The sequence below is a fragment of the Raphanus sativus genome, chromosome 2 (assembly GCF_000801105.2).
Source record: "Raphanus sativus cultivar WK10039 chromosome 2, ASM80110v3, whole genome shotgun sequence".
Taxonomy (NCBI): domain Eukaryota; kingdom Viridiplantae; phylum Streptophyta; class Magnoliopsida; order Brassicales; family Brassicaceae; genus Raphanus; species Raphanus sativus.
Window position 1 is genome coordinate 32,772,497 of NC_079512.1, and position 27,828 is coordinate 32,800,324.

The 27,828-nt window shown below is 36.8% G+C and overlaps 4 protein-coding genes and 1 pseudogene across 4 annotated transcripts; 3 read left to right on the forward strand and 2 right to left on the reverse strand.

The window, feature by feature from the left end:
- Positions 1-881: 881 nt before the first annotated feature.
- LOC108840176 (cysteine-rich receptor-like protein kinase 10) lies at positions 882-3,686 on the forward strand. The gene is made up of 7 exons (XM_018613001.2): positions 882-1,805; positions 1,934-2,071; positions 2,151-2,269; positions 2,357-2,567; positions 2,653-2,890; positions 2,975-3,125; positions 3,203-3,686. Exons 1-7 carry the CDS (start codon positions 965-967, stop codon positions 3,530-3,532), a joined length of 2,028 nt encoding a protein of 675 aa, XP_018468503.1. The 5' UTR covers positions 882-964; the 3' UTR covers positions 3,533-3,686.
- A 524-nt stretch (positions 3,687-4,210) lies between these two features.
- On the reverse strand, positions 4,211-7,383 carry LOC108840175 (cysteine-rich receptor-like protein kinase 11). The gene is made up of 7 exons (XM_018613000.2): positions 6,314-7,383; positions 5,898-6,029; positions 5,651-5,772; positions 5,344-5,554; positions 5,027-5,264; positions 4,781-4,934; positions 4,211-4,693 (listed from the first exon to the last, which is right to left on the reverse strand). The coding sequence occupies exons 1-7, from the start codon at positions 7,116-7,118 to the stop codon at positions 4,280-4,282; spliced, it is 2,076 nt and encodes a 691-aa protein (XP_018468502.2). The 5' UTR covers positions 7,119-7,383; the 3' UTR covers positions 4,211-4,279.
- Positions 7,384-13,076: 5,693 nt separating this feature from the next.
- On the forward strand, positions 13,077-16,034 carry LOC108840182 (cysteine-rich receptor-like protein kinase 5; annotated as a pseudogene).
- A 5,207-nt stretch (positions 16,035-21,241) lies between these two features.
- LOC108840177 (cysteine-rich receptor-like protein kinase 19) lies at positions 21,242-24,286 on the forward strand. Its single transcript, XM_057003160.1, is given in 10 exon segments — positions 21,242-22,131; positions 22,265-22,323; positions 22,325-22,403; positions 22,490-22,611; positions 22,856-22,973; positions 22,976-23,065; positions 23,154-23,391; positions 23,473-23,626; positions 23,712-24,061; positions 24,100-24,286. Coding segments are annotated over 9 exon segments (1,998 nt in total). The 5' UTR covers positions 21,242-21,311; the 3' UTR covers positions 24,030-24,061; positions 24,100-24,286.
- Positions 24,249-27,782, reverse strand: LOC108840183 (cysteine-rich receptor-like protein kinase 24). Its single transcript, XM_057003161.1, has 9 exons — positions 27,342-27,782; positions 26,324-27,247; positions 26,036-26,155; positions 25,894-25,956; positions 25,683-25,804; positions 25,397-25,610; positions 25,062-25,299; positions 24,823-24,976; positions 24,249-24,729 (listed from the first exon to the last, which is right to left on the reverse strand). Exons 2-9 carry the CDS (start codon positions 27,063-27,065, stop codon positions 24,412-24,414), a joined length of 1,971 nt encoding a protein of 656 aa, XP_056859141.1. The 5' UTR covers positions 27,066-27,247; positions 27,342-27,782; the 3' UTR covers positions 24,249-24,411.
- Positions 27,783-27,828: the final 46 nt, after the last annotated feature.

Here is a 27,828-nt window from a genome sequence, read left to right on the forward strand (position 1 = left end):
TTTTTCTAGAACCCTTGGTTTATTTATCTCTAAGGGTTTCTCTAAAAATCGAGCTTACAAAATACAGCAACTGAACAAAGAAAAATACTAGTTTTGTACGAATGGTTAAGCCCATAAGCTGGGTTTATTGCGCTCTTAGTTTGATTTCTAGTGGAAAAATGTTTTATGGCATGTCATGAGGTTCAATTAGAAACCAGGCCTGGAATCTTCATTGTTAACAAAAAATTTATGGCTCTTCAGTTAAACTTGAAATACCAAGCTAATGAAAATTTCATTAACTTGTCATCAAAATTGTATTGTTGTCTGATTATTGGTAATAATTTTTTTACTTCGAAGAAATATATAGAATTAGAGCTTCCAATGGAGTGCAGGACTGGTGGGATAGCATAGACTTCTCATTAAATTTTGCATTATTCTATTAGCTTCGGACCATTGCCACTCGGCCGACATTTTCTTTCCATCAAACTATATACCTAACCAACATTTATGAGTAAACTAATTTATAGGCTTATGATTTCTTCACGTTACATCGTCAATCAAGCTCCATTAACTAAGCGGATATTGATAGCACTATCTGCCGTATGCTCATCCCGCTAAAACACTATGACGTAGTTCCACAAAAGTATCCTGTCAAAGACCTAGTCATGGTTTTGAATAAATATCAAAATTGATAACCATGAGGTCTTGTCAGGTTTTTAACTTGTTATAGTTTTTTCTTCAGTCGCTTAACAAAAAAAAGTTGATAATAACGGGTTAGTAATTACTAATTAGTACCCAAGTGGGGTATGCAAAGACAATTCAAGACAAGACGCGTTTACACTTGACCTTGACTTGTCGTCGCTACGAAACACTGATCACTGGCCACATAAAACCTTCCTCTGTTTCGTGCTAATATATACAGTCACCTGAGATAAACAAAAAAAATCAATTTGCTTTCACACTATAGAAATTTTCTCAAAGCTTGATGAGAAACACAAATCAAGAATCTCCAGTTATGTCTTCTTGTTCCACTTTCGTGTTCCTTTTCTTTTTCTCCATTCTCACAAGCTTCAGAGCTTCTGCTCAAGATCCCACTTACATATACAACACTTGTCCAAACACCACAACTTATACACGGAACAGCACTTACTTCACCAATCTCAGAACCCTTTTGTCTTCTCTCTCTTCTTCTCCCAACTCCTCCTACTCCACCGGCTTCCAAAACGCCACATCGGGACGAGCCCCCGACAGAGTCACCGGACTTTTCCTCTGCAGAGGAGACGTCTCGCCGGCAGTTTGCCGCAGCTGCGTCGCCTTTGCCGTCAACGACACTTTAACCCGATGTCCAAACGAGAGAGAGGTGACGCTCTACTACGACGAGTGTATGCTCAGATACTCCAACGGGAACATTCTCTCGACCTTAAACACCAACGGAGGAATCATCTTGTTCAACACTCAGAATGTTACATCCAACCAAATCGGGTTCAGAGACTTGGTCTTGTCCACTATGAACCAAGCAGCCGCCGCTGCATCCAGCAGTCCTCGGAGATTCGCTGTCGGAAAGGGTAACTTCACAGCGTTCCAGACTTTGTACGGGCTGGTTCAGTGCACTCCTGATCTCACCAGCCAAGAATGTTTGCGTTGTCTTAATCAGATCGTCAATCAGTTGCCTATGGACAAGATCGGGGGAAGACTTATTGTGCCCAGCTGTAGTTCTAGATACGAGCTTTACCCCTTTTACAACGAATCCGCCGTTCCACAACCACCACCACCACCCCCTCCGCCGGTTTCTACTCCTCCTCCGGTGTCAGCTCCTCCTCCACCTGGTCAGTGCTCTGTTTTTCTTGTTCATGTTTCCACAGAAAGCTCTGTTGTTTTGACAGAACATTTGATTTGTTCCTTGTCTCCCCTTGTTTGATCTTTAAATTAAGCAAATAATGTTTGTAAAAAGCAGGGAAAGGTGGGAACTCAACTGTGTTGGTGGTAGCTATTGTTGTGCCTATTATAGTGGCGGTTCTGCTTTTCATAGCTGGTTATTGTTTCCTTACAAAGAGGGCAAAGAAGGCTTATCACACAACATCTGCATTTGATGGTAAATATTTCAAGTTATCAACAGTCCTTTTTTTGTGTTTGGATTTTGATTAGCTTCTAAGATTTTCATTTCGCAACAGGAGATGATATAACAACGGCAGACTCACTGCAGCTTGATTATAGATCGATTCAAACTGCAACAGCTGATTTTGCAGAGAGTAATAAGATTGGTCAAGGTGGATTCGGTGAGGTTTACAAGGTACTATTCGTTCCTTAAGTTGTGTGTGTGTTTGTCTTGAAATTTTGTACCAACACATAACGGGTTGATGCTGATGGTAAATGATAGGGTACATTAACGGATGGGACTGAAGTTGCAGTGAAGAAACTGTCAAAATCATCAGGACAAGGTGACGCAGAGTTCAAGAACGAGGTTGTTCTTGTTGCAAAGCTACAGCATAGAAATCTTGTTAGACTTCTTGGGTTTTGTTTAGAAGGAGAAGAAAGGGTACTAGTGTATGAATATGTGCCCAACAAAAGCCTTGATTACTTCCTCTTTGGTCAGTTACCTTTCATACTTTGTTTCAGTGATTCTCGAGACATGAGGATGAAAATCGTATTAACTGTAATATATGGATGTCACAGACCCTGCAAAGCAAGCTCAGCTGGACTGGTCTCGACGATACAAGATTATAGGCGGTGTTGCTAGAGGGATTCTATATCTTCATCAAGATTCTAGACTTACAATCATACACCGTGACCTCAAAGCAAGTAACATTCTCTTGGATGCGGATATGAATCCTAAAATTGCAGATTTTGGGATGGCTAGGATCTTTGGATTGGACCAAACACAAGAGAACACAAGCAGAATAGTTGGTACCTAGTAAGTCTTCCTCTTAACTTCTCATCAAGTTGAATTTTTGTTGAACTTTTGTTTGTCAACATAAGTTTTTGTTGTTGGTTTCAGTGGTTACATGTCTCCTGAATATGCAATGCATGGTCAGTATTCAATGAAATCTGATGTCTATAGCTTTGGAGTGTTAGTTCTTGAGATTGTAAGCGGCAAGAAGAACAGTAGCTTCTACCAAACTGATGGCGCACATGACTTGGTCTCATATGTAAGTAATGAGCCAAGAAAGTTCTATATTTATCTAACCATGGTTTCAAGTGTTTGACTGATTGTTTAATATTCTAGGCGTGGAGGCTTTGGAGTAATGGGACACCACTAGATCTTGTGGATCCAGTTATTGTAGATAATTGCCAAAGGAATGAAGTTGTTCGATGTGTCCATATTGGTCTTTTGTGTGTTCAAGAAGATCCTGCAGAGCGTCCAACCTTGTCAACCATCGTTCTGATGCTCACCAGTAATACTGTGACATTACCTGTGCCTAGGCAACCTGGTCTTTACTTTCCAAGTAGACCGGACAAAGAAAAAGATCCGCTTGATTCGGCCCAATATACAACGACTCAATCTCTCGTTGGTTCTGTTGATGATGCCTCGATCACAGATGTATATCCTCGTTGAAGTTGAACGTCATGCCTTATTTCTAAATCAATGGGTGTTGAAAATTAGATGTATTGTCACTGTTTGTATTGTTATTGTAACCATAAGCATATATGATTTGTATACTAGTTACATGTTTCTTGTTGAAGAGAAATAGTCACTTGTTTTCGCCAAAGTTAATAAGCCTTTAATAAGCCGAACTTAGGGTCTGGCTGGTTTTCACAGGTTGTTGGTATTTTTACAACAACCACAAAAAAAACACTACAAATCAACTCTAAAAACTTTGATTGTAGCCGAGTTGGGAACAATCGGTTGGATCTTACTGAACACATACGAGTGCAAGGTGGATGTCTCTTGTCACTTCTTCCTTCTCAAAGTTATCTACAAGTGTTTGATCCACTAGTTCTAAGGCTGACCCACTTCTCCATACCCTCAAAGCCTGGTAACACAATTTAATGATCAATCAAGATCAAGCCATTATGGAAAGCTGGCAACAAATAGAGATATTTTAAGTTCTACTCAACATGTGACAGTATTCTCCACCTAGACTCGTTAGCTGCTTCACATTCATTATCTTTTTGGTCTGATAGTAACCAAGTCTCAATTCTTTTAACAACCTAGACTCGTCAAATCAAATAGAAAACCTAAATTTATACATGAAAAACAGAGTTTCAGGACATATTTGTGAAAAGACAAGAGTATGGGATTTGTCTGAATCATCAACAAAACTGATACGAGATCCTCCATAAATTCAGTTGAGGAGCTCGGTCACATATTTACAATCACAGAATGAGAGGTGAAGCATGATCTTGGATCTCTAACACCAAAAAAAAAAACACAAAAAATAACATAACAGAGAACATCAAGACTGATCTTTAACGAGGATAAATCAGTATTCGTTGCTTCATTGATAGATTGACCTGACTCCAAATCTTCAGCTGCTAAGTCTTGATTGCGTACGCTTCCGAAGTAAAATCCTGGTTGGTGAGGCACCGGTAAAGTGATTGTGTTACTTGTGAGCATCATGATGATTGTTGACAAAGTTGGACGATCCTTTGGATTTTCTTGAACACATAACAATGCGATATGGATTAATCTGGTAACTTCGTTGCTGTCACAACTCTGTCCAACATCTGGATCCAGTAGTTCAGAAGGAGACCCGTTTCTCCAAACCCTCCATGCCTACATAATAATCAACTAGTCAACACTCAGAAACCAGAAGGATGTTAAGAGAAGTCTTTGTTTTGATGTTTCTATCTCTATACTTACATATGTGACCAAGTTTCTACCGTTACTGTCTGCTTGGTGGAAACTGCTATTCCGCTTGCCGTTAATAATCTCGAGAACTAAGACCCCAAAGCTATAGACATCAGATTTTGTGGAATACAAGCCATGCATCGCGTACTCTGGAGACATATAACCGCTGAAAAACAAAGAATGAAGTTGAGCATACAGATGACAAAAAGGTTTCTCAAAGACTTCAATCATAAAAATTCAAAGGGGGAAGGAAATTACTATGTTCCAACTATTCTGTTTGTATTGTCTAGAGTTTGATCAATCTCAATAAGCCTGGCCATGCCAAAATCCGCAATTTTCGGGTTCATATCTGCGTCTAAAAGAATGTTACTAGCTTTGAGGTCGCGGTGTATGATAGTGAGCCGAGAATCTTGATGAAGGTATAGAATTCCTCGAGCAATCCCTGTAATGATCTTGTTTCTTGTTGTCCAATCTAATTGACCTTGCCTTTCATGATCTACACATCCAGACATAAATCATTAGCTATATCACTAGGAAAACGGAAATGTACAAGAAGTAATGATGCTGAGACATACCAAATAATAGATAATCAAGACTCTTGTTGGGAACTAACTCATACACAAGAATTTTTTCTACTCCTTCCAAACAAAACCCTAGAAGCCTAACTAGGTTTCGATGTTGGAGCTTAGCTACAAGACCGGCCTCTGTTTTGAACTCTTCTGAACCTTGTCCTGACGTTTTTGAGAGTCTCTTTACCGCTACTTCAGTTCCATCTGAAAGTACACCCTGAAAGAATTGATAATTTGCCAAACCATAACACTATTAGTTTCAAACTTCCAACTCAAGAAACAAAAACAAGAAGTTGAAAGAACTTAATTATACCTTGTATACTTCACCAAATCCACCTTGACCTAGCCTGTTACTCCTCGAAAACTTATCCGTTGCAGCTTCAATTGTCTTAAAATCGAATTGCAATGAATGTTCAGTTGAAATTTCATCACCAGCTGCACATAGAAAGTGAGTAATGTGCAGGTGAAATGTACTTTAATAAAATAAAAGTGTGCTTCCAACCCCATAATCAAACCCTAATTTCCAATGTAACCACACACAGTAACGAACTACAACTTACATTGAAAATCAACTTCTCGGTACGATTTTCTCCTCCGGTAATAGGCAAATGCAAGAGCTAGCAGTGGCGAGACGATGGCTACAATCGCAACCACAATACCCACAATAGCTCCCACCGAAAGTGAATCGCCATCTACACAGTCAAAAGTAAATAACTATTTTTGCTAAATTATGAGAAAATGTTTTAAAACTATTTATTATTGAACAAATGATTTTTAATTTTTACGTTAATGGTTTAGTAATTTTAAATGCTAATTAATCATTTAATGACTAATGTTTAGATTAATGAAAAGAAAAATCTAATTACGAAATAATATTAAAAAATGCTAACGAAAATTTTAAATTAGTTAAAAACTTAAAATTAACAAACAGCCAATAACAAAGTTACTTTCATTCTAGGGTTTTGGTGTATAATACCTTTCTTGGTCGGACTCGGACCATCTCCAATATTATCAAAAGCTCCTAAGAAAGGATAAAGATCCCACCGGACATAACAGCTCGGCCTCCTAGTAGCACCGCCTATATTCGCCCGGCAACACTCTTGATAGCTCCGAACATTTGCTCGGAGACAAGCATCACAATTTCCCGGAGATAAATCCGGAGTGCATGACATCAACGCATAAATTCGCTGAAACGTCGTCACAGACGTTGCCTCCGCCGCATAATACTTACCACCACCACTAGAAGACGATGTAGCTCCGTTTCGTCCCGAGGAAGCTGAATCTATCATTTGGAGTGTGAAGGCGTCCAAAATTCTATGGAGCTCCGAAACATCCGACGTGATGTTTCCGTCGTTGTACCTTATGCTGTGTGGCTCCAGCTCCATCGAGCCAAAGAAAGAACGGTTTGCGTAACGAACCATGCAGAGTGTGTTGGTGCCTGGCCATGAATAAGCCTCGGTTTGGTTGGGACAACTCTGTATTAGCTCTGTGACTCCTTCGGTTATACAGTCGAAGCAGTCATTTGATTCAGAACCTGGGATGCATAAGCCCATTGCGAAGACTCGGTTTGGTTCTTGTTCAATGGAAGAGTTGTAGAAAAAGCCATCTCGAGCGGTAACGTTAGAGGCAAGAGATGAGAGGATGAGTCGACGGTTTGAGTCGTAAGTAGAGTTGGGTCTGAAAGTCCCTGCACTGTCCTCGCATACTTGTCCGTACACAGAGACAAAACTGAAAGTCACGAGGACGAGCGAGAAGATCGGCAAGAGATTGCTTCTACCCATTTTTGGAAATTTTCATTTGTTTCTTATCTTGGAAGGGTGAAAGTTAAATAGGCGTGTGTTCTTGGATTTGTCAATATTGGAGGCTCAAAAATACGTCAGTTAGCAATTATAAAAAGGCTTTAACTACGTGAAGCCACTACTAAGTTAATTAAATTGAAGTCAATACTTCATGCAGGCAGTTGATTCAAGGCTTTGGGTATGGGATGTCAAAGTTAAGGTTAGTTAAATTCGATTTATTTAATAGAATTTTGGAGAATATTAGAAACGTGTTACTTGTTGCTCAGTGTTAATGGACCGCCGCTACGGTCCACGTAATGTGACAACTGACTAACGATATCTCTAAACGCGGTACTATATTATTTCTATGAGTCAATTCACACACTATTCAAAGACTATTGTTTATAAGATGAAAGTGATAAATTGACCAACAAGATTTCTAAACGCGGCGTTATTTCTTTAGACAAGCGGGGATAAATTAGTCTTATTACCTATTGTGCATGATCAAGCAATCGAATTCATCTCAATATCTCATTGTCTTATAAGGAAAAAATAGTATGAAAAACAAATACTATGAAGGAAAAGGCATGTTGATGTTGTAGAAACCGGCTTTTGAGCCACTGGCTGTCTTTAAATGAAGGGGACGGCACTGAGAATGGGAAAAGTGCCTATTCCAACCTGAACAATTTGGATCGTGCCAAATACAACCAGAACTAATGGTTAGTGCCAAATACGACCTGAACTCAATTAAAATTTTAAAAACCTACTCGAATTTTTTAAAACGTACCTAAATCTACATTGAAATATTATTAAAAAGTTGACATTATATAAACTACTATTTTTTCATCGTATTAAATTTTAAAACTTTGGTGATAATTTTTTCTGATTTACATAAATACATAACATGTTTTTACTTATTATATCTTCAATAAACTTATATCTTATTAAAATATAAATAATAAAATATTTATAATTACATGATCTTAAATATACTTAAAATTTTGAAGTTATTTATAAAAATTTCTTGTATAGATTATTTTTATTTTTAAAACTTAAGTGATTTTTTCTCAAAAGTTATTATTATATATTTTAATATTTTGTTCAATTTTGAAAGGTAAAAGGTTCAAAAGATAAATAACTTCAAAAATTTTGAACAAAATATCAAAATATATAATAATAACTTTGAAAAAAATTCACTTAAGTTTTAAAAATAAAAATAATCTATACATTTTTTTTTATAAATAACTTTAAAATTTTAAGTATATCTAAGATAATTTAATTATAAATATTTTATTATTTATATGTTAGTAATATATAAGTTTATTGAAGATATAATAAGTAAAAACATGTTATGTATTTATATAAATCAGAAAAAATTATCACCAAAGTTTTAAAATTTAATACGATGAAAAATAGTAGTTTATGTAATTTCAACTTTTTAATAATATTTCAATGTAGATTTATGCACGTTTTAAAAAGTTTAGGTAGGTTTTTAAAGATTTAATTGAGTTCAGATCGTATTTGGCACTAACCATTAGTTCGGGTTATATTTGGCACGATCCAAATTGTTCAGATTGGAATAGGCACTTTTCCCCACTGAGAATAATAAGAAAAATCTTCTGCTTCATTTTTATCCTCCAAGATTATAATGGTTATATATTATATGTAGAATTTCTTCTTTGAGATTTATAATAGTTGAAGATCATCAGCAAATTATTGTGAAGTGTGTTTATGTTGAATATTCCTTTGAGATGAAAGTGACCTTCAGGAAGTAGCCTCTTTGCTAGCTTAGTTGGTTTCAGATGAAGCTAATAGTTTATTTAAAGAATTGAATTGCATTGATAACTTGTATGTTCTTTGAAGGGTTGACTATAATAAAATAATTATGTAGTGATGATAACTTGATAAGCATAACAAAAAGGAACTGTATTATGGAGAATATCAAACTGAATTCTTTTATTGATGGTCTTGGATTTGATTTCCCGTGTTCACACATCTTTTGCTTACTTACCTTAATTATTTATTTGTGACAAGTAATCTCTAAATGAAGACTTTGAATTTTCTTGTTTACTGTTGTAAAGACAAACAAAATGTATATATAGCATTTAAAGGATTTTTAAAGTAAAAAACCCTCGACTAAGTTTGTTTTGGATAAAAACCATCAAACTAAGTATTTAATGAAATAACCCCTAAACTAATTTTATTTAATAAATTAAACTCTTTCAGATCATAATTACCAGTACTACTGGTAAATCTTTAGTTTAGGTTTTTTTACAATAAGTAAACATAGTTGGGGAGTTTTACCATTAAAAAAAAACTAAAATATAATAACATTACTAAAATTTAGTAACTTTAATTTTCAAATTAGCATTTTTAAAAAATTATATAGATATATAAGTCTGTTTTTTTAAAAAATTCAACATTATATATGTATAAATTAAAAATGTAAAAACCCAAAAATAAAAAAAAATATCTAAAGCTTTACTTGTATTTAAAATTATCTAAAAATTAAAAAAATGTAAAAGACAAGTAAATATAATAAAAAAATTATATCTTATCTAGTAACTTTAATTTTCAAAATTAGCATTATAAAAAATTTCTATAAATATATGAGTCAGATTTTTTTAAAAAAATCAACATTATATATGTATCAATAAAAATGTATAATTAAAGTTATACATATACAATGTTGAATTTTTTCAAAAAAAAATCAGACTCATATATTTATAGAAATTTTTAAAAATGCTAATTTTGAAAATTAAATTTACTAGATAATATATAATTTTGGTATATTTTCTTGTCTTTTACATTTTTAATTTTTAGATAATTTTTATTACAGGTAAAGCTTTAGATAATTTTTTTTCTATTTTTGGGTTTTTACATTTTTAATTTATACATATATAGTGTTGATTTAAAAAAATCAGACTCACATATCTATATAAATTTAAAAAATCTAATTTTGAAAACCAAAGTTACTAATTTTTATATAATGTTATTATATTTTGGATTTTTTTTTATTTTTTTATTTTAATGATAAAACCTCCCAACTATGTTTACTTAATGTAAAAACCCCTAAACTAAAAATTTACCAGTAAAATTTGAGAGCGTTTAATTCATTAAATAAAATTAGTTTGGAGGTTATTTCGTTAAATACTTAGTTTGAGGGTTTTAACCCAAAACAAACAAAATGCATCAGTGCAAAGGAGTAGAATCAGCGATGCATACCTTTTTTGAGTGTCCATTTGCTAAAGAGGTTTGGAGTTTGGTTCCAATCACACAGGTAGTTCACCTAGCTACAGGTATAAACTTCAAGGATACGATTGTAGCTTTCCGATGCCTCCCCCCGACAGGAGTATCAAACAACATACTCCTCTGGATTTGTTGGGCAATCTGGACGGCTTGTAACATGGCGATCTTCGAGAACAGAACTCTCTCGCCTGAAGAGGTAGCAAGCAAAGGAATTAGACTAGCTAGGGAGTGGTCATATGCGCAACCGCAGAAACAAACTATAGGGAAGAAAGTACCTGATCCACAGCGACGCATCCACGATCCAGCGGAATCATCGAGGGTGATGACATGCAAAACCGATGCATCCTTCGACAGCAGATCCAAAAGAGCCGGTCTTGCTTGGATCTTCACAGATACAACCGGAGCACGCTTTGATCAGAGAACAAAGACCCAGGAATCGATCAATTCTCCCCTGATAGCAGAAGCAATCGCACTTCGCTCAGCAACTCTCGCCGCAGTGAATCATGGGATTAATCATCTCAAAATGTTCTCCGACAACGAAACGCTCATCAGAGCCATCAACAACGACACGCAGGTCTCGGAAATCTTTGGAATTGTAACAGATATCCAACAGATGACTACTGCTTTCGTCGGGATAACCTTCTCTCATCTCTCTCGTTTATGCAATAGCAACGCCGATATGTTGGCTAAGCAAACTCTTCATTTTCCTGTGTAATGGACCTTTAATGGGCTTACGTGGGCCTGAGGCCATTTCATTTTAATTGAATTTTAAGTGTCACAAAAAAAAACCCAAAACAAACTTAGTTGATGAGTTTTAGTGTTAAAAATCTTTAAATAAAAGAAGGAAAAATATTGGGAAAAAACGAAATATTTGGATAAAATTCTTGTTGGGCCTTGAAGGTGAAGTGTAAACTTAGGTTTAAAAACGAAATAATGTTGGCCCAATCAATCCGTGTAACCCATTACGCTGTCTCATGTGAGAAAAGGAGAAACAAGAGAGATGACGTGTCAGTCTCTAGTTTATCAGTGGATGACGAGGCAGCGCGAGGGTGAAGAAAGATTCAAATATGATGGATTATATATATATTTTTTTTTAAATCGTTGACCATAATGACGTTGAATTGTAAGAAATTGCATTCTTTTACACATATATGCTTGGTTTCCATCGCATTAATCAAAGAATCAGTCCTATTAATATCCCACAACGTTTGAGATAAGTGTCCTTGGGCAATATATATGTGATTGTGCAATCCTCCACTCTTGAGCTAGCTTTTGGGTGTGAGTTAGGCCAATCACTAATATGGTATCAGAGTCCATGGTGAAAGCCCAGCAGATGATTTCCCATATAAATAGTTGTCTACCTATGTAGCCTATAAAAATGGTCCATCTTGCTGTGGTATGTCGAGATGTTGGGCTTGGGCTGTTTCCGATTGGACCGTTTCCCACCCACATCTCGAGAGGGGCTATTAATATCCCACATCGTTTGGGATAGTGTCCTTGGGCAATATATATGTGATTGGGCAATCCTCCACTCTTGAGCTAGCTTTTGGGTGTGAGTTAGGCCCCATCACTAATATGGTATCAGAGCCCATGGTGAAAGCCCAGCAGATGATTTCCCATATAAATAGTTGTCTACCTATGTAGCCTATAAAAATGGCCCATCTTGCTGTGGTATGTCCGAGATGTTGGGCTTGGGCTGTTTCCGATTGGACCGTTTCCCACCCACATCTCGAGAGGGCTATTAATATCCCACATCGTTTGGGATAAGTGTCCTTGGGCAATATATATGTGATTGGGCAATCCTCCACTCTTGAACTAGCTTTTGGGTGTGAGTTAGGCCCATCACTAATATGATATCAGAGCCCATGGTGAAAGCCCAGCAGATGATTTCCCATATAAATAGTTGTCTACCTATGTAGCCTATAAAAATTGCCCATCTTGCTGTGGTATGTCCGAGATGTTGGGCTTGGGCTGTTTCCGATTGGACCGTTTCCCACCCACATCTCGAGAGGGCTATTATATCCCACATCGTTTGGGATAAGTGTCCTTGGGCAATATATATGTGATTGGGCAATCCTCCACTCTTGAGCTAGCTTTTGGGTGTGAGTTAGGCCAATCACTAATATGGTATCAGAGCCCATGGTGAAAGCCCAGCAGATGATTTCCCATATAAATAGTTGTCTACCTATGTAGCCTATAAAAATGGCCTATCTTGCTGTGGTATGTCCGAGATGTTGGGCTTGGGCTGTTTTCCGATTGGACCGTTTCCCACCCACATCTCGAGAGGGGCTATTAATATCCCACATCGTTTGGGATAAGTGTCCTTGGGCAATATATATGTGATTGGGAAATCCTCCACTCTTGAGCTAGCTTTTGGGTGTGAGTTAGGCCCATCACTAATATGGTATCAGAGTCCATGGTGAAAGCCCAGCAGATGATTTCCCATATAAATAGTTGTCTACCTATGTAGCCTATAAAAATGGCCCATCTTGCTGTGGTATGTCCGAGATGTTGGGCTTGGGCTGTTTCCGATTGGACCGTTTCCCACCCACATCTCGAGAGGGGCTATTAATATCCCACATCGTTTGGAATAAGTGTCCTTGGGCAATATATATGTGATTGGGCAATTCTCCACTCTTGAGCTAGCTTTTGGGTGTGAGTTAGGCCCATCACTAATAAGTCCTCCTTGTAAGAAAAATTAGAGAGATAATGATGTCTGCTTGTACCTCTTTTGGTTCCATCTTCCTCCTCGTCTTACTTGCAAGCTCAAGATCTTGTGCACAGCAACAAGCCTTACTTACATATACCATGTTTGTCCAAACACGACAACTTTCTCCAAAAACAGCACATACTCTCACAATCGTAGAACTCTTTTGTCCTCTCTTTCTTCCAACAGTCGTTCTTCCTCCACCGGGTTTTACAGCACAGCCGCAGGTCAAAACCCTGACTTGGTGTTCGGCCTTTTCCTTTGCCAGGGAAATCTCCCCCCGGAAGTCTGCCGCAACTGCGTCGTTTTTGCTGCCAGCTACACTCTGAAACTATGCCCCGAGGAGAAGGTTGGGTTGATATGGTACGACGAGTGCATGCTTCGATACGCTGACCGTAATATTTTCTTGGAATCTTCATTCCAAAATGGAACAAACGGAATACTCATGTGGAACACTCAGTTTGTTCCACTAAACCAGTCTGATCGGTTTCGTGGTGTAGTGTTATCTTTGATGAACAAGTGTGTAAACGAGGCTGTTAATAGTTCAAGAAAGTTTGCGGTTAGCAAGTCCAACTCCACATCGTTTCACACACTTTATGGAATGGTTCAGTGCATACCCGATTTGACGATGGAGGATTGTTTTAATTGTCTACAACAGACTATCCGTTCATTGCCTACTGACAAACTTGGAGGAAGACTTCTTATGCCGAGTTGTAACTCAAGGTATGAGGTCTACCAATTCTACGAAGAAACCGCCACAGGAGAACCTCAACCTCCTCAACCTCAGCTGGATTCAGCTCCTCCACCGTCTTCCCAAAGACATGGTCTATATTCACTTCTCTTTGATTACATGTTTCATCCCAACTTTCTTGTGAGACACTCAAGATTTGCTAGAACAGGGGTTCACAAGTAATCTGACGTAACTATATGTGTTTCTTTGAATAAAGGAAAAGGAAGGGGTTCAGATGTCACAATCATCGCTGTTGTTGTTCCAATCACAGTCATTTTTCTTCTTCTCGTAGCTGTTTTTATTTTCTGGGCTAAAAAGAAAAAGAGAACTTATGAGACCGAACCACTTGCTGAAGGTAAAAGATTGAATTGATAAATTATATGTATTCTCAGGTCGAATGATTATTCTGATGTGATCCAGATGTTAAATGTTTTTGACAGATAGGGATGATATTACAACTGCAGGGTCACTTCAGTTTGATTTTAAGGCAATTGAGGCAGCAACTGATAAGTTTTCTGAAACTAACAAACTTGGTCAAGGTGGATTTGGGCAAGTCTACAAGGTATTATTATTAACATTGCATGTAGCTTCAGATGCAGTTGACTATGTACAAGTATAAATTTTCATCACACACTTAGACAAAGTAAGTTTAGAGTTATAAAATGATGTAAATCTTGAAAGTGGAAAGCGAAAGAAGGCTGAGTTGTTTGACAAAGTACTTGCATGTAAACCAACTCCATCAGAGTACTCTGTTTTTCCTCTGTTTAATCATATTACTCGCACGTACTTTGAGCATATTAAAATGCATGGAAGTAAGTACGATAATCGCCATACCATCACACACAAAACTCATTCTCGTTCCCAACTCAACAGAGCTGCAGAACAGAAAATATAAACTCTACTTAGCCTTAATTACATTCCTCAATTTGGAATAAATACTTCTTTATGAACTTCTTCATTAATCTTACCGATAATTCCCAAACTGACTGATTCCTTGTAAAACAACTTATCATTGCTTATTATAGGGTACATTTCCTAGTGGTATACAAGTTGCGGTGAAGAGGCTATCGAAAACATCAGGACAAGGTGAAAGAGAGTTCGAGAATGAAGTTGTTGTTGTGGCAAAGCTTCAGCACCGAAATTTGGTAAGGCTGCTTGGTTTTTGTTTGACAGGAGAAGAGAAGATACTTATCTATGAGTTTGTGCCCAACAAAAGCCTTGATTACTTCCTTTTTGGTAAGTTGAGTTCATCAATACCCAGACTAAGATATCATTTTTAGATTTCATGCCATTTAAAAACAAATAATTATGCATGTGCAGACTCTACGATGCAGAACCAGCTTGAGTGGACCATACGGTACAAGATAATTAAAGGAATTGCTAGAGGGATTGTATATCTTCATCAAGATTCACGACTCACAATCATTCATCGCAATCTTAAAGCCGGTAACATCTTACTGGACGCTGATATGAACCCAAAAGTGGCAGATTTTGGAATGGCAAGAATTTTTGGAATGGACCAAACGGAAGCCAATACGAAAAGAATAGTCGGAACCTAGTAAGCTTTTCTGTTTCATTATATGCCTCTCTAGACAGTAATAATATGCTTTATCAACTTAACATTTCAAGCATTGTGGCAGTGGTTACATGTCTCCTGAATATGCAATGTATGGCCAGTTCTCCATGAAATCAGATGTGTAGAGTTTTGGGGTCTTAGTTCTTGAGATTATAAGTGGCAAGAAGAACAGCAGTCTCTATCAAATGGATGCTAGTGCTGGCAATTTGGTTACATATGTGCGTATACACTCTTAATACTTTCATTTATTTGTTTGCTTCATTTAAATGTTTTAATTATTAAAATCTTTTATAGACATGGAGACTATGGAGCAATGGGTCGCCATTAGAACTCATCGATGCATCATTTCAAGATAATTATCAAACAGACGAAGTTACAAGATGCATCCATATTGCTTTACTATGTGTTCAAGAAGAAGCTGAAGATCGTCCAACAATGTCGGATATCGTCCAAATGCTCACTACTAGTTCCATCGCTCTCACATTGCCTCGACCACCTGGATTTTTCTTCCGAAGTAAGCATGAACAAGTAAGAGTGGATCCTTTAATTGACACGGGTTCTGTGGACAAGGCTTCCATTACTCAAGTGGCTCCTCGTTGAAAACAAAAATATCCATAACTGAAAAATAATATTATAAACCAAGGCGTTGGTAGCCTAGTGGTAATAGCCAGCGCGAATCAAACTGCCGGTACCGAGACCTTTTGTTGTCTACCTTTATGTGATCGACTTTCTATTACGGATCAATGATATACGACTGGTAAGATAGATGTGCTATTACAGAGCTATTCGTTTGTTTAACTCTTTTCAACATTTACGAAAGAACATACATATATAATAAACAATAGCATGGCTTCAACAAGGACTAACACACTTGATCGATACATCATTGACAGAACAAGCAATGGACATGCTAGTGGACGGACCAGTCTGAAAGCTCTCAGATAATGGGGTTTTCTCTGATCTGATTCTGACGAAAAATCCAGGAGGTTGAGGCACAGGAAGAGTCACTAAGTATTAGTGAGCATCTGAAACATTGTCAACATAGTTGGACGATCTGTTGGATTTTATAGAACGCATAATAACCCAATATGGACACATCTAATGACTTCATACTTATCATAGTCATCTTCAATGACAGGATCTACGAGTTCCAACAATGAATCATTGTTCCAAAGCCTCCGTACCTTTTTATTCGTTTTGCAAGAAACTAATGTTTAGAGCAATGATCATTTCTAAAAAGTTGAAAAATTGAGATGGTGTGGAAATTTACTAAGACCATCTCCAATAATGCAGGATATAAGCAAATCTTTAGCATTAGTCCTTAATGTTATTTGATTATAATAACATTATAATATATGAACCTGTTAAAAAAGAAAGAATCCGTAAGGTAAGGCATTTTAAGGACTAAGTCCTTAGCCTTTTACTTCCTCTCCTCATCTCCTCTCCACCCACGATCATCATCATCACCAACCTCGATAAAATGCCTTTTAGACCAGACCAGCATATTTGGAATGTAATCCTAGGAGTATCTGAGAATTGGGAATCAGTAGAAGAGCTGATAGGGATTATGAAGAAGAGAAAGGTGAATAAAGAGAAAGCTCTTAGCTGGATTGAAATAGAGCAGAAAGTTGAAACTTTCACAGTCTCAGACGGTTGGCAACATCCTCGTAAAGAAGAAATCTACTCTGTTCTGCATAATCTGGCTGTACTTATGGAAGAAGAAGAAGTTTCAAGAACATGATCCTCGAACAAGAAGAAGATGCAATTCCTGTAAATTTTCTTCCCCTGAGGATTGTACACTACTGTTAAAAACCTGCAAAAGAAGAGGGAGTTATACGTGTTGTGGTTTGATCCCGTAATCCTAACCTCTGTTTTTGAATGGTTATATGTCTCTGTTTCAGTGCCATTGAACTTGAGAGTGACTCGTGGAGGAGGAAGAATTGGAAGCAGAGGAGGAGCTTCAGTTTCCATCACAAGCGAGCAAAGTACAGAAGGAGGCGGCGGTTTGGACATATGGCTTGGTCGTGGCGCTATGGTTGGTTTTGCTGTTGCCATTTCTGTTGAGATCGCTACTGGTAAAGGACTTCTTGAGGTAACTCTACATCAAAAAACGTCCTTCTTCTGAAAAACCATAAACAACTCGAGTTTTAGTTTTAAACTGAATTATGATTTTGTCAACTCGAAGTAAATCAAAGTTTATGTGATTTTGAAGTTTTGGTTTGGTGTTAGTGAATGCAGGAGACCATTCTTGCCACTCTTCACGTTCTCTGCCTAATGGTCCCGATCAGACCCCAAGTGGTATAGTTTTTAGAAAAATCTCATTGCTTTCTTATTATCTTAAGGCTTCATAAAACTAAATGTAGTTCAAAGTTTTTCACATTTGATCATATTGCTAATTCTTTTTATTCCTGAGGATTCAAATATAAAAAACACCATTGGACATTCTTTTTGGATTAGAATTAGGGATGTTGTGATGGGCAAAATTACCCAGCCCGGCCCGAACCCGAAATGAACCCGCCCAAAAAATACCCTAAACTAAAAAACCCGAACAAAACCCGGTGTGATTAGGGTAACCCGCGAAAAACCCGAAAAGTATAGGGTTACCCACGGGTACCCGTGAAAAACCCTGTTTCTATTTTTTTTTTCAGTTTTGTGGGTTTAGTTAAAGCTTTATAGTTTTATTTTTTTTTGTATTGAATATTTAATTTTTAATCATGTTTTGAGCTTTGTAGTTTTAAATTTATTTTTTTGTATTGAATTTTTAATTTTTAATCATGTTTTGAGCTTTATAGTTTGATCATCAAGTTTTTATCCTCTTTTTATTTTTAATTTGCTCGTAAACAACAAGTTTATGTAAGAGTTTGAGAAATGAACACTAAAAAGGAGATCCTGACATGAAGTTTTAGGGTAATAAAATAAAAAGTATTCCTACAAGCAAAAGCATCTCTATAGAAGTCATAACCCATGATGCTTCAGTGCGTCCATGCAGTTTTTCCCAGCTTCATAATATCAACTACACACAACAACAACAATAAAAATGAATTAATCCAAACAGTAATCAACAAGGACTTCACAGTAACAAAAATTCAACAAGATGACACATAGTAACTTCGTTCTCTAACATGCTTCTTTCACTATGATAGTACCAACTTAAAGAAACAGATTCAAAATCACCCAAGACCTTTTAACTCATTCCAGAACTACTTGTTGTGGTTGTAGCTTCACTGTCTTCATCAAAATAATCTTCAATATCACCTGAATTTTTAAAATATAATATATAGTTACATAGAAGGTTATATATGAAACAAGAAAATACAAGTTCAAAACTAAAAATTTACCTTCAAATTCAGCAAAGCCTCTTAACCAGTTTCTAGTACAAAGCAACGCTTGAACATTTTTTGGAAGAAGACGGTTTCTGCAAGGACTTATCACCCGCCCTCCAATGCTAAATGCTGATTCTGATGCCACAGTTGTGATTGGAATGCTGAGCAAATCACATGCTAGAGAAGCTAAATCGCCATAGCGTTGGCCTTTATCTTTCCAATAATCTAAAACTTCTGTCTCAGAAAAAGACCTCAACTCTAGCCTGGGATCTTCTAAGTACATCTCCAGATTCGTTTTCTTATTGTCTAGACCAGGCTGGATGCTTCGCTCAAGTTCAAACAGATCCTATATTATTGTATTAAATAAGCAACACATTAGATAGATAACAAGATTCTGATATATGAATTTATAAACAGGAAAAGACTTACATAATTTAGATCATCTTCTAATGGTGATTCAGTAAGAAGCTCTTGTGGAGTTGGTGTTGCTGAAGAATTCAGTGAAGATGTTGAAGAAGAAGTCCGAAGCTTGGCTACATAATCTTCGTAAAGCAATTTCAGATTCTTCTTAACAACATCAACTTTACTCTCAGCAGTTCTTGCATCCAGTTTGTCATAACTTCTTAACAATACTCTTCTTCAGCTAGCTCACTCTTATCTTTAAATCTCTCATTAAAAGGAACCCTAAAACTCGTAGGACTACCAGATTCGACGAACAATCATACAATCACCAGAGAGAGAGAGAGAGAGAGAGTTACAAGCTCTATGAATCGTGATTTTGCAGATCTGAGACAAACAAAAAAAAAGTTAGGGTAAAGAGAAGAAACCAATAAAACGATGTCGTTTTATTTACTTAAACTTTTTTTAAAAAAAAAACCCATCGGGTATCCGAAACCCGATAGGGTAAACCCGAATGGGTAGTTTACAGACCAAGACCCGCCCAAATAAAACCCGCGAATTTTGAACAGTAATAACTCGGGTTTTGGGCTTAAAATTTTAGTAGGGTTTTGGGTACCCAGCGGGTAATTACCCATTGTTAACATCCCTAATTAGAATCCTTAACTATTCTGAAAAAAAAACTAGTTTAATAATCCTAAGGACTCCAATGGTGGTAACACCATTGGAGATGCTCTAACATATGTAACCAAGTTGCCTGTTGAACCATCTATCTCGTGGGAGCTGAAACTGACTGCTGCAAAGAAAGCATCATATTATTTTACAAATTTAAGTCTTGTTGGTGAGGAAAATATGTAGCTTATAAAAGAATTAAGATATAAGTATGTTTTATATCCGATATGGACATGTGATCAAACATGTAAACCTGGTGTATATTATCAAGACTGGTCGTTCTTCATGTAGAATTTTATCCGAAGTTTTACCAACTGATATGTTTCCACAAAATTCAGACAATAAAATTTATTAATCAAAAATATGATATCCCAAAATCTTTCGATTTACCCGTGAACAAAAAATCGGTTAAATTTCTCATATACTTTATAATAATACATGAAACTAAATAAATTATTTGATTTATCGTATAAAGCAAATGTATTTTATTTATAGTACGCATTTTAATTAATTTATTTTGTAATGATCACTACTATTACAATGTTAATGCAGCTAGATAATTTTTTTTTTGTTTAGAAGAATATTAGGGGGTTAGACTTATTAATAAAATTAAATTTATAATTGCTAGAGTGAACTTTCTTAATGAATCATAGATGCAGTGAATTAAATTAACGAGATGTATAGTTTTAATCCGAAAAACCAATAGATAAAATTGCCATTAATTAAATATCCATTAATGAAAATCATTTTTGATACTTGGATTCCAGAAATTTTTGATGTGAGATGTTTTAGGTGAATAATTTGATTACTAATTTTAATCAATATTTAACTACTTAGGGGTTTTTTTCACACTAAAAGATTATATTAAACATAGAACACATACAGATACATTATACAAAGGTGGCAACTTTCGCAGTCCAAAGCTAGCAGACAACTAAATGTCTCTAGAGTCAGAGCTGGCGTATATAAATATATACCCAGAAGCTAAACAAAAACAAAATGATTCATTAGCGCATACAACTAAATCTGATCAAGGATTCAACAGCTAAACACCCATGAAAGAGAGTTTACAAAAAAAAAACACCTATGAAAGAGAGGAATCTGAGCCAAGAAGGAGAAGAGAAAGTGAGCAACTAAAGTCAAACTTTATTGAAGTTTAAAGATATCTATCTTGACAATAAAGAGTTTGAGACAGTCAAGATTGATAGTCATAAAAATAAGAATGTAAATGATATATTAATCTTCCATGTTATTCTTAGTTAATTAAAATTATGTGTTATGATGATGTACATAAGAATATTAAAATATTATAATGTCTCATAATTGACCCTTAAGTTCAGCCTCCCCTGGTTAGACATGTCACTGTTTTTATTTTAAAATCGTTGGCGATACTGACTAAAAGAACTTGACTTTGAAATGTAAAAAAATGCAATCATTTACGCAGAAGGTATAGGCTTGGTTTCATCACATTTATTAAGAGACTCAATAGAAGGAAACAAATAAATAAAGAAACACCATAGGAAGGGAAGAAGAACTGGAGATAATGTCTAATTGTGCCTCTTTTTGTTCTCTCTTCTTCCTTGCTTTACTTGCAAGCTTAGGATCTTATGCACAGCAACAAGACCCTACCTTCATATACAATGTTTGTACAAACACGACAACTTACTCCAGAAACAGCATATACTCTTCCAACGTTAGAACCCTTTTGTCCGATCTCTCTTCCAACAGTCGTTCTTCCTCCAGCGGATCTTACAGAACAGTAGCAGGTCAAAGTCCTGACTTGGTGTTCGGTCTTTTCCTTTGCCGGGGAGATCTGTCGCTGGAGGTCTGCAGTAACTGCGTCGTCTTTGCTGCCAACGACACTCTGTTTCGATGTCCAGAGGAGAAAACAGGCTTGATATGGTACGACGAGTGCATGCTTCGATACACTGACCGGAATATTTTCGCGGAATCATCACTCCTAAATGGAACAAATGGAGTGATCATGTGGAACACTCGGAATGTTTCAGAAAGCCAATCAAATATGTTTCGTGATGTGGTGTTCTCTTTGATGAACAAGTGTGCAAACGAGGCTGCTAATAGTTCAAGAAAGTTTGCGGTTAACAAATCCAACTCCACATCGGTTCCAACACTTTATGGAATGGTTCAGTGCATACCCGATTTGACGAATGAGGATTGCTTTAATTGTCTACAACAGACCATCCGTTTATTACCCACTGACAAAATTGGGGGAAGACTTCTTATGCCGAGTTGTAACTCAAGGTACGAGCTCTACCAATTCTACCAAGAAACATCCACAACAATACCTCAACCTCCTCAGCCTCAGTTGGATTCAGCTCCTCCACCGCCTTCCCAAGAAGCTGGTCTGAATATTTGCTTTCCTTTGAATACATGTTTCATCCCAACTTTTCTTGTGGGACATTCAAGATTTGCTAGAACAAAGGTTCATATGTAATCTGACTCCTCTGTCATATTCATTTTTTTTTGTGAATACAGGAAAAGGCAGAAACTCATCTGTCATAGCACTCGCTGTTGTTGTTCCAATCACAGTCATTTTTTCTTCTTCTTGTAGCTGTTTTCATTTTCCGGGCTAAAAAGAAAAAGAGAACTTATGAGACGGAACCACTTGCTGAAGGTAAAAGATTGAATTGATAAACTATATGTAATTCTCAGGTCGAATGATTGTTCTGTTGTGATCCAGTTGTTAAATGTTTTTGACAGATAGGGACGATATTACAACTGCAGGGTCACTTCAGTTTGATTTTAAGGCAATTGAGGCAGCAACTGATAAGTTTTCTGAAACTAACAAACTTGGTCAAGGTGGATTTGGTCAAGTCTATAAGGTATTACTATTAGCATTGCACATAGCTTCCAATGTAGTTAATTCTGTACAAGTACAAATTATAATACATCTTAATTAAGGCTTGAAGTACGTGCGAGTAATATGATTAAACAGAGGAAAAACAGAGGAAAAACAGAGTACTCTGATCTGATGGAGTTGATTTTACATCTAAATTTCCTAGTGGAATGCAAGTTGCGGTGAAGAGGTTATCAAAGTACTCTGATCTGATGGACTTGCTCTTGTAGGGTACATTTCCCAGTGGAATACAAGTTGCGGTGAAGAGGTTATCAAAGACATCAGGACAAGGTGAAACAGAGTTCGAAAATGAAGTTATTGTTGTGGCAAAGCTTCAGCACAGAAATTTAGTGAGCTACTTGGATTTTGTTTGGAAGGAGAAGAGAAGATACTTGTCTATGAGTTTGTGCCCAACAAAAGCCTCGATTACTTCCTTTTTGGTCAGTTTAAGTTCAATATTTAGCCTAAGATATCCTTTTCAATTTTCATACCAAATTTTTAATAAGAATTTTAAATATGCATGTGCAGACTCTACGATGCAGAACCAACTGGACTGGACAATACGGTACAAGATCATTAAAGGAATTGCTAGAGGGATTCTATACCTTCATCAAGATTCACGACTCACAATCATCCATCGTGATCTCAAAGCCGGTAACATATTACTGGACGCTGATATGAACCCAAAAGTCGCAGACTTTGGAATGGCAAGAATTTTTGGAATGGACCAAACAGAAGCCAATACGAAAAGAGTAGTCGGAACCTAGTAAGATTTTCTGTTTCATTATGCCTATGTAGACAATAATAATATACTTTTATTGACTTAACACTTCAAGAATTATGGCAGTGGTTACATGTCTCCTGAATATGCAATGTACGGTCAGTTCTCCATGAAATCAGATGTGTACAGTTTTGGGGTCTTAGTTCTTGAGATTATAAGTGGTAAAAAGAACAGCAGTATCTATCAAATGAATGGTACTACTGGCAATTTGGTTACATATGTGAGTATACACCCTTATATTTTTTTCATTTATTTTTTTTTCTTCATTTAACAATGACCAACGTTTTGATTATTATATGTGATAGACATGGAGACTATGGAGCAATGGATCGCCATTAGAGCTCATGGATGCATCATTTCAAGACAATTATCAAACAGAAGAAGTAACGAAATGCATCCATATAGCTTTACTATGTGTTCAAGAAGAAGCTGAAGATCGTCCAACAATGTCAGATATCGTCCAAATGCTCACTACTAGCTCCATCCCTCTCATCGTGCCTCAACCACCTGGATTTTTCTTCCGTAGTAAGCATGAAAAAGTAGGAGGAGTGGATCCATCTATTGACACGGTTGCCACGGGTTCTGTGGATGAGGCTTCCATTACTCAAGTAGCTCCTCGTTAAAATCAAAACTACTCATACATAAAAATGATGTGGTATAATGATTGTAGACTATTACGTATAAGATTTAGAGACTATGATGATCTTAGTTATACTCAAAGCATTTGGAGTTTCTAAGAGATATCGATTTTCTATTTTGAAGCATCGATGTATGACTGGTAAGATAGATGTGCAGTTAAACATTGTTTCTCTACAAAGACAATAACAAGGACTAATGCCTCGAGCAATGAATGTGCACGCTTTGATTTTTAAGTCACTGATACAGTTCTTCAGATTAGGATAAACAGTTAAGATTATCAAGAAGAAAAAAAAAAGATTATCAAGAAGATGAAATTATCACAGAGCTCTTCGTTTGTTTAAGTCTTTTAAAAAAATAGTCTGGCCTTCAACGAGGGCTAACACACGTGATCGTCACATCATTGGACATGCTAGTGGACGGATCAGGCTGCAAACTCTCAGGTAAAGGGTTTTTCTCTGATCTGATTCTGAAGAAAAAGCCAGGAGGTTGAGGCACAGGCAGAGTAATTGAAGTATTAGTGAGCATCTGAAATATTGTCAACATAGTTGGACGAGCTGTTGGATTTTCTTGGACGCATAATAACCCAATATGGACGCATCTAATGACTTCATACTTATCATAGTTATCTCCAATGACCGGATCGACGAGTTCCAAAAATGAATCACTGTTCCAAAGCCTCCATACCTGTTTATTCGTTTTCCAAGAAACAAATGTTCAGAGCAATGATCATTGCTAAAAGAAGTAACAAAAATTGAGATAGTGTAGAAATTTACTAACATATGTGACCAAGTTGCTTATTGAGCCGTCTGTCTCGTTGAAGCTACTATTCTTTCTTCCACCAATAATTTCCAGAATCAATACACCAAAGCTATACACATCTGACTTCGTCGAGAACTGCCCATTCGCTACATATTCGGGTGGCATGTAACCGCTGCAAAATACATGTCACATAACTTTCTATTTACCAACAACGATACAAGTATTACTGATTAGAACTAAAACGGACAATTACTTACAACGTTCCAACTACTCTTCCTGTGTTATCTTCTGTTTGGTCCACTCTGAAATTCCTAGCCATACCAAAATCAGCAATTTTCGGGTTCATATCCGCATCTAATAGAATATTGCTGGCTTTGAGATCACGGTGTATGATTGTCAACCGCGAATCTTGATGAAGATACAAAACCCCTCGAGTAATCCCTCCGATGATCTTGTAACGTCTTGTCCAATCCAATTGCCTCCTCTTTGTTGAGTCTGCACATATCTTATATATCGACCCTTAGGACTATGATGAGATCAAGAACTAAGGTTTCAGAGAATAAAACCCTATCATATGTTTTGTTTTTCTTACCACCAAAGAGGAAGTAGTTAAGACTCTTGTTTGGCAGAAACTCGTAGACTAATATCTTTTCCTCTCCTTCAACACAAAACCCAAGAAGCCTAACAAGATTTCTATGTTGAAGTTTAGCTACAAGAAGCACCTCGTTCTTGAATTCCCTTTCACCTTGTCCTGAAGTTTTAGATAGTCTCTTTACAGCAATCTCTGTTCCATTCGGAAACGTCCCCTGCACGTCACATAATTTATCATAAGAATATTTATTTGCTTTCTCATCAAGTTTCTAGTACAAACACTATACCTTGTAAACTTCACCAAATCCACCATGACCAAGCTTGTTAGTATTATGAAAATTACTTGTGGCAGCTTCGATAGCTTTAAAATCGAACTGAAGTGATCCTGAAGTTGAAATATCATCCCCAGCTGCAGAAAAAAGTAACACATAGTGTATTATGTAACTGGAGAATTTCCTACGGTCATTACATTTATTTATCAAATTCGTTTCTCTTTACCGTTATCTGGAGGTGCAGTATCATAGGTCTTGTTTAATCTCTTTGCAGCAGAGAAATAACTATCTGAGAAAAACAAACAGAATTTTAAAAAGTTATTGAATCTACTTAATTATCTTCTGAACCAAAACACTTGGAAACTCACTTTCAGTTGTAAATGCTTTGTACGATTTTTTCCTCCTCCAAATAGCAAATCCTAGAGCAATCAATATGATAGGAACAATGACAATTGCCACAATAGTTCTTGTAGAAACACTTTTCTTATCTGCACGATCTCAGATCACCACTGATTGAGATTAAGAGAAACTAACTAAAATATAGCATAAAATCTAACAAGAACAGAACAGAACAAAAAAAAAAATCATACATGGTTAGATGTGGGCATATAATCATACGACCTAATAACAAGAAAGATTATAAAACATGATCTTACCCTTTTCACGAGGAGGACTGCTATCGAAAAATCCCAAGAACGGATCAATCTCCCATCGAACGAAACAACTAGGCCTCGAAACAATGCCTCCCTGGCTCCCAGGGCAACATGATCTATAATCAATCACGTTCTGTTGTAAACACCGGGTGCAGTTCTGAAGAGATAAGTCTCTGCTGCATTGCACAAAACCGTAAAGGTTGGTATTGGTAGACTCAACCGTTTGTGTTCTAGCAGCGTAGTACAAAACATGAACATCTTCTATTAAACCATTCATCAAAGCCTCCCATGTCATGTCGAACTCCGTCACGTTAGGTTGAATATCTCTGGTATTGTACTCATACCGTAAAATTTGCATATCGAGCGATCCGTAAAACGAGCGGTTCGAGTAACGTACAAGACAAAGTGTATTGCTATGCATCCTCCAGTCTATAGCTTCTATCTGAGTAGTACAATTCTGCACCAACCCATTAGAGGCAGCCATGATACAATCAGAACAAGATCGTGCTTCAGTACCTGGGACACACATCCCTAAACCGTATACTCTGTTCGGATCTTGTCCGATAGCCGACGTCGTATAGTAGCCATCACTAGCTGTGACGTTAGAAAGAAGGGAAGAGAGCATTACTCGGCGGTTTAAGTCGTAAGTACCATCGGGTGCGAAGAAGCCAGATCTGTTAAGGCAGTTACTTGCAGAGACAGAGCTTATGAGCACAAACCAGAAGGCTACAAATAAGTTGACCATTTTGATTTTTTTTACATATAATATGTTTGAATGTCCGAAAATAAAAGCCTCGAATCTTTAAAGATATAGTTTTTCGGAAACTGACTTTAATCTCTTTATGGTCAACAAATTTGACAAATCGTCATTGAATTTTCTCAAGAGGACTGTTGATGAACAGTGGATTGCTCTGATGTCACCGTGACCTAAGTCATTATTTTTTGTTTGGTCAACGACCTTGACTTAACCTAATTCTTAAATTTGAATTAATTAATTTTGGTTCAAAAAGAAAAAAAGTACCTGACAGAGGAGACTTCCTCGCCGGAGAACACGATAACAATCTGATCGAATGCAGCTTGGTCGATACAAAGGAATGTCACTGGACTTGGATGGGTACTCTGCTCAAATAACCAGTCTATGCAGTTTAAGGAGCAAAAGGAGTTTGTCGATTCACCGCTTATGGCTGAGGGTTTAGCCATGAGAGAAGCTGCTCTTATGTGCAGAAGAAATGGTTTGAAATCGATTCGCTTTGAATCAGACTCCGCGGCGTTGGTCAAGGCTCTTAACTCGGGTTCGAGTGAAGCTGGACTCTATGGGATCGTCTCTGACATCCTCTCTATTGCATTTGAATTTGACTTTGTTTGTTTTGTTTGGATCTCGCGAGAGCGTAATTCTGTAGCTGATAGCTTGGCAAAAGCTGCACTGAATGACTCTGTTTCGTTTGTTGTTGTGGAGGGATTTAATGCCCCCAACTAAACTCTTCCTATTATTAATGAATGTGTTTCAG

Excerpts from the sequence above, each read along its gene's own strand:
- LOC108840183 (XM_057003161.1), bottom strand. The coding sequence starts at position 27,065 with ATGGTCAACTTATTTGTAGCCTTCTGGTTTGTGCTCATAAGCTCTGTC. Across the intron at positions 25,805-25,893 it reads TACTGCACCTCCAGATAACG|CTGGGGATGATATTTCAACT; the intron begins GTAAAGAGAAAC and ends TTTTTTCTGCAG. Across the intron at positions 24,977-25,061 it reads GGAAGAGTAGTTGGAACGTT|CGGTTACATGCCACCCGAAT; the intron begins GTAAGTAATTGT and ends TGTATTTTGCAG.
- LOC108840175 (XM_018613000.2), bottom strand. The coding sequence starts at position 7,118 with ATGGGTAGAAGCAATCTCTTGCCGATCTTCTCGCTCGTCCTCGTGACT. Across the intron at positions 6,030-6,313 it reads TCCGAGTCCGACCAAGAAAG|ATGGCGATTCACTTTCGGTG; the intron begins GTATTATACACC and ends TTGACTGTGTAG. Across the intron at positions 5,773-5,897 it reads CCGAGAAGTTGATTTTCAAT|CTGGTGATGAAATTTCAACT; the intron begins GTAAGTTGTAGT and ends TTCTATGTGCAG.
- LOC108840176 (XM_018613001.2), top strand. The coding sequence starts at position 965 with ATGAGAAACACAAATCAAGAATCTCCAGTTATGTCTTCTTGTTCCACT. Across the intron at positions 2,072-2,150 it reads CACAACATCTGCATTTGATG|GAGATGATATAACAACGGCA; the intron begins GTAAATATTTCA and ends ATTTCGCAACAG. Across the intron at positions 2,568-2,652 it reads CCTTGATTACTTCCTCTTTG|ACCCTGCAAAGCAAGCTCAG; the intron begins GTCAGTTACCTT and ends TGGATGTCACAG.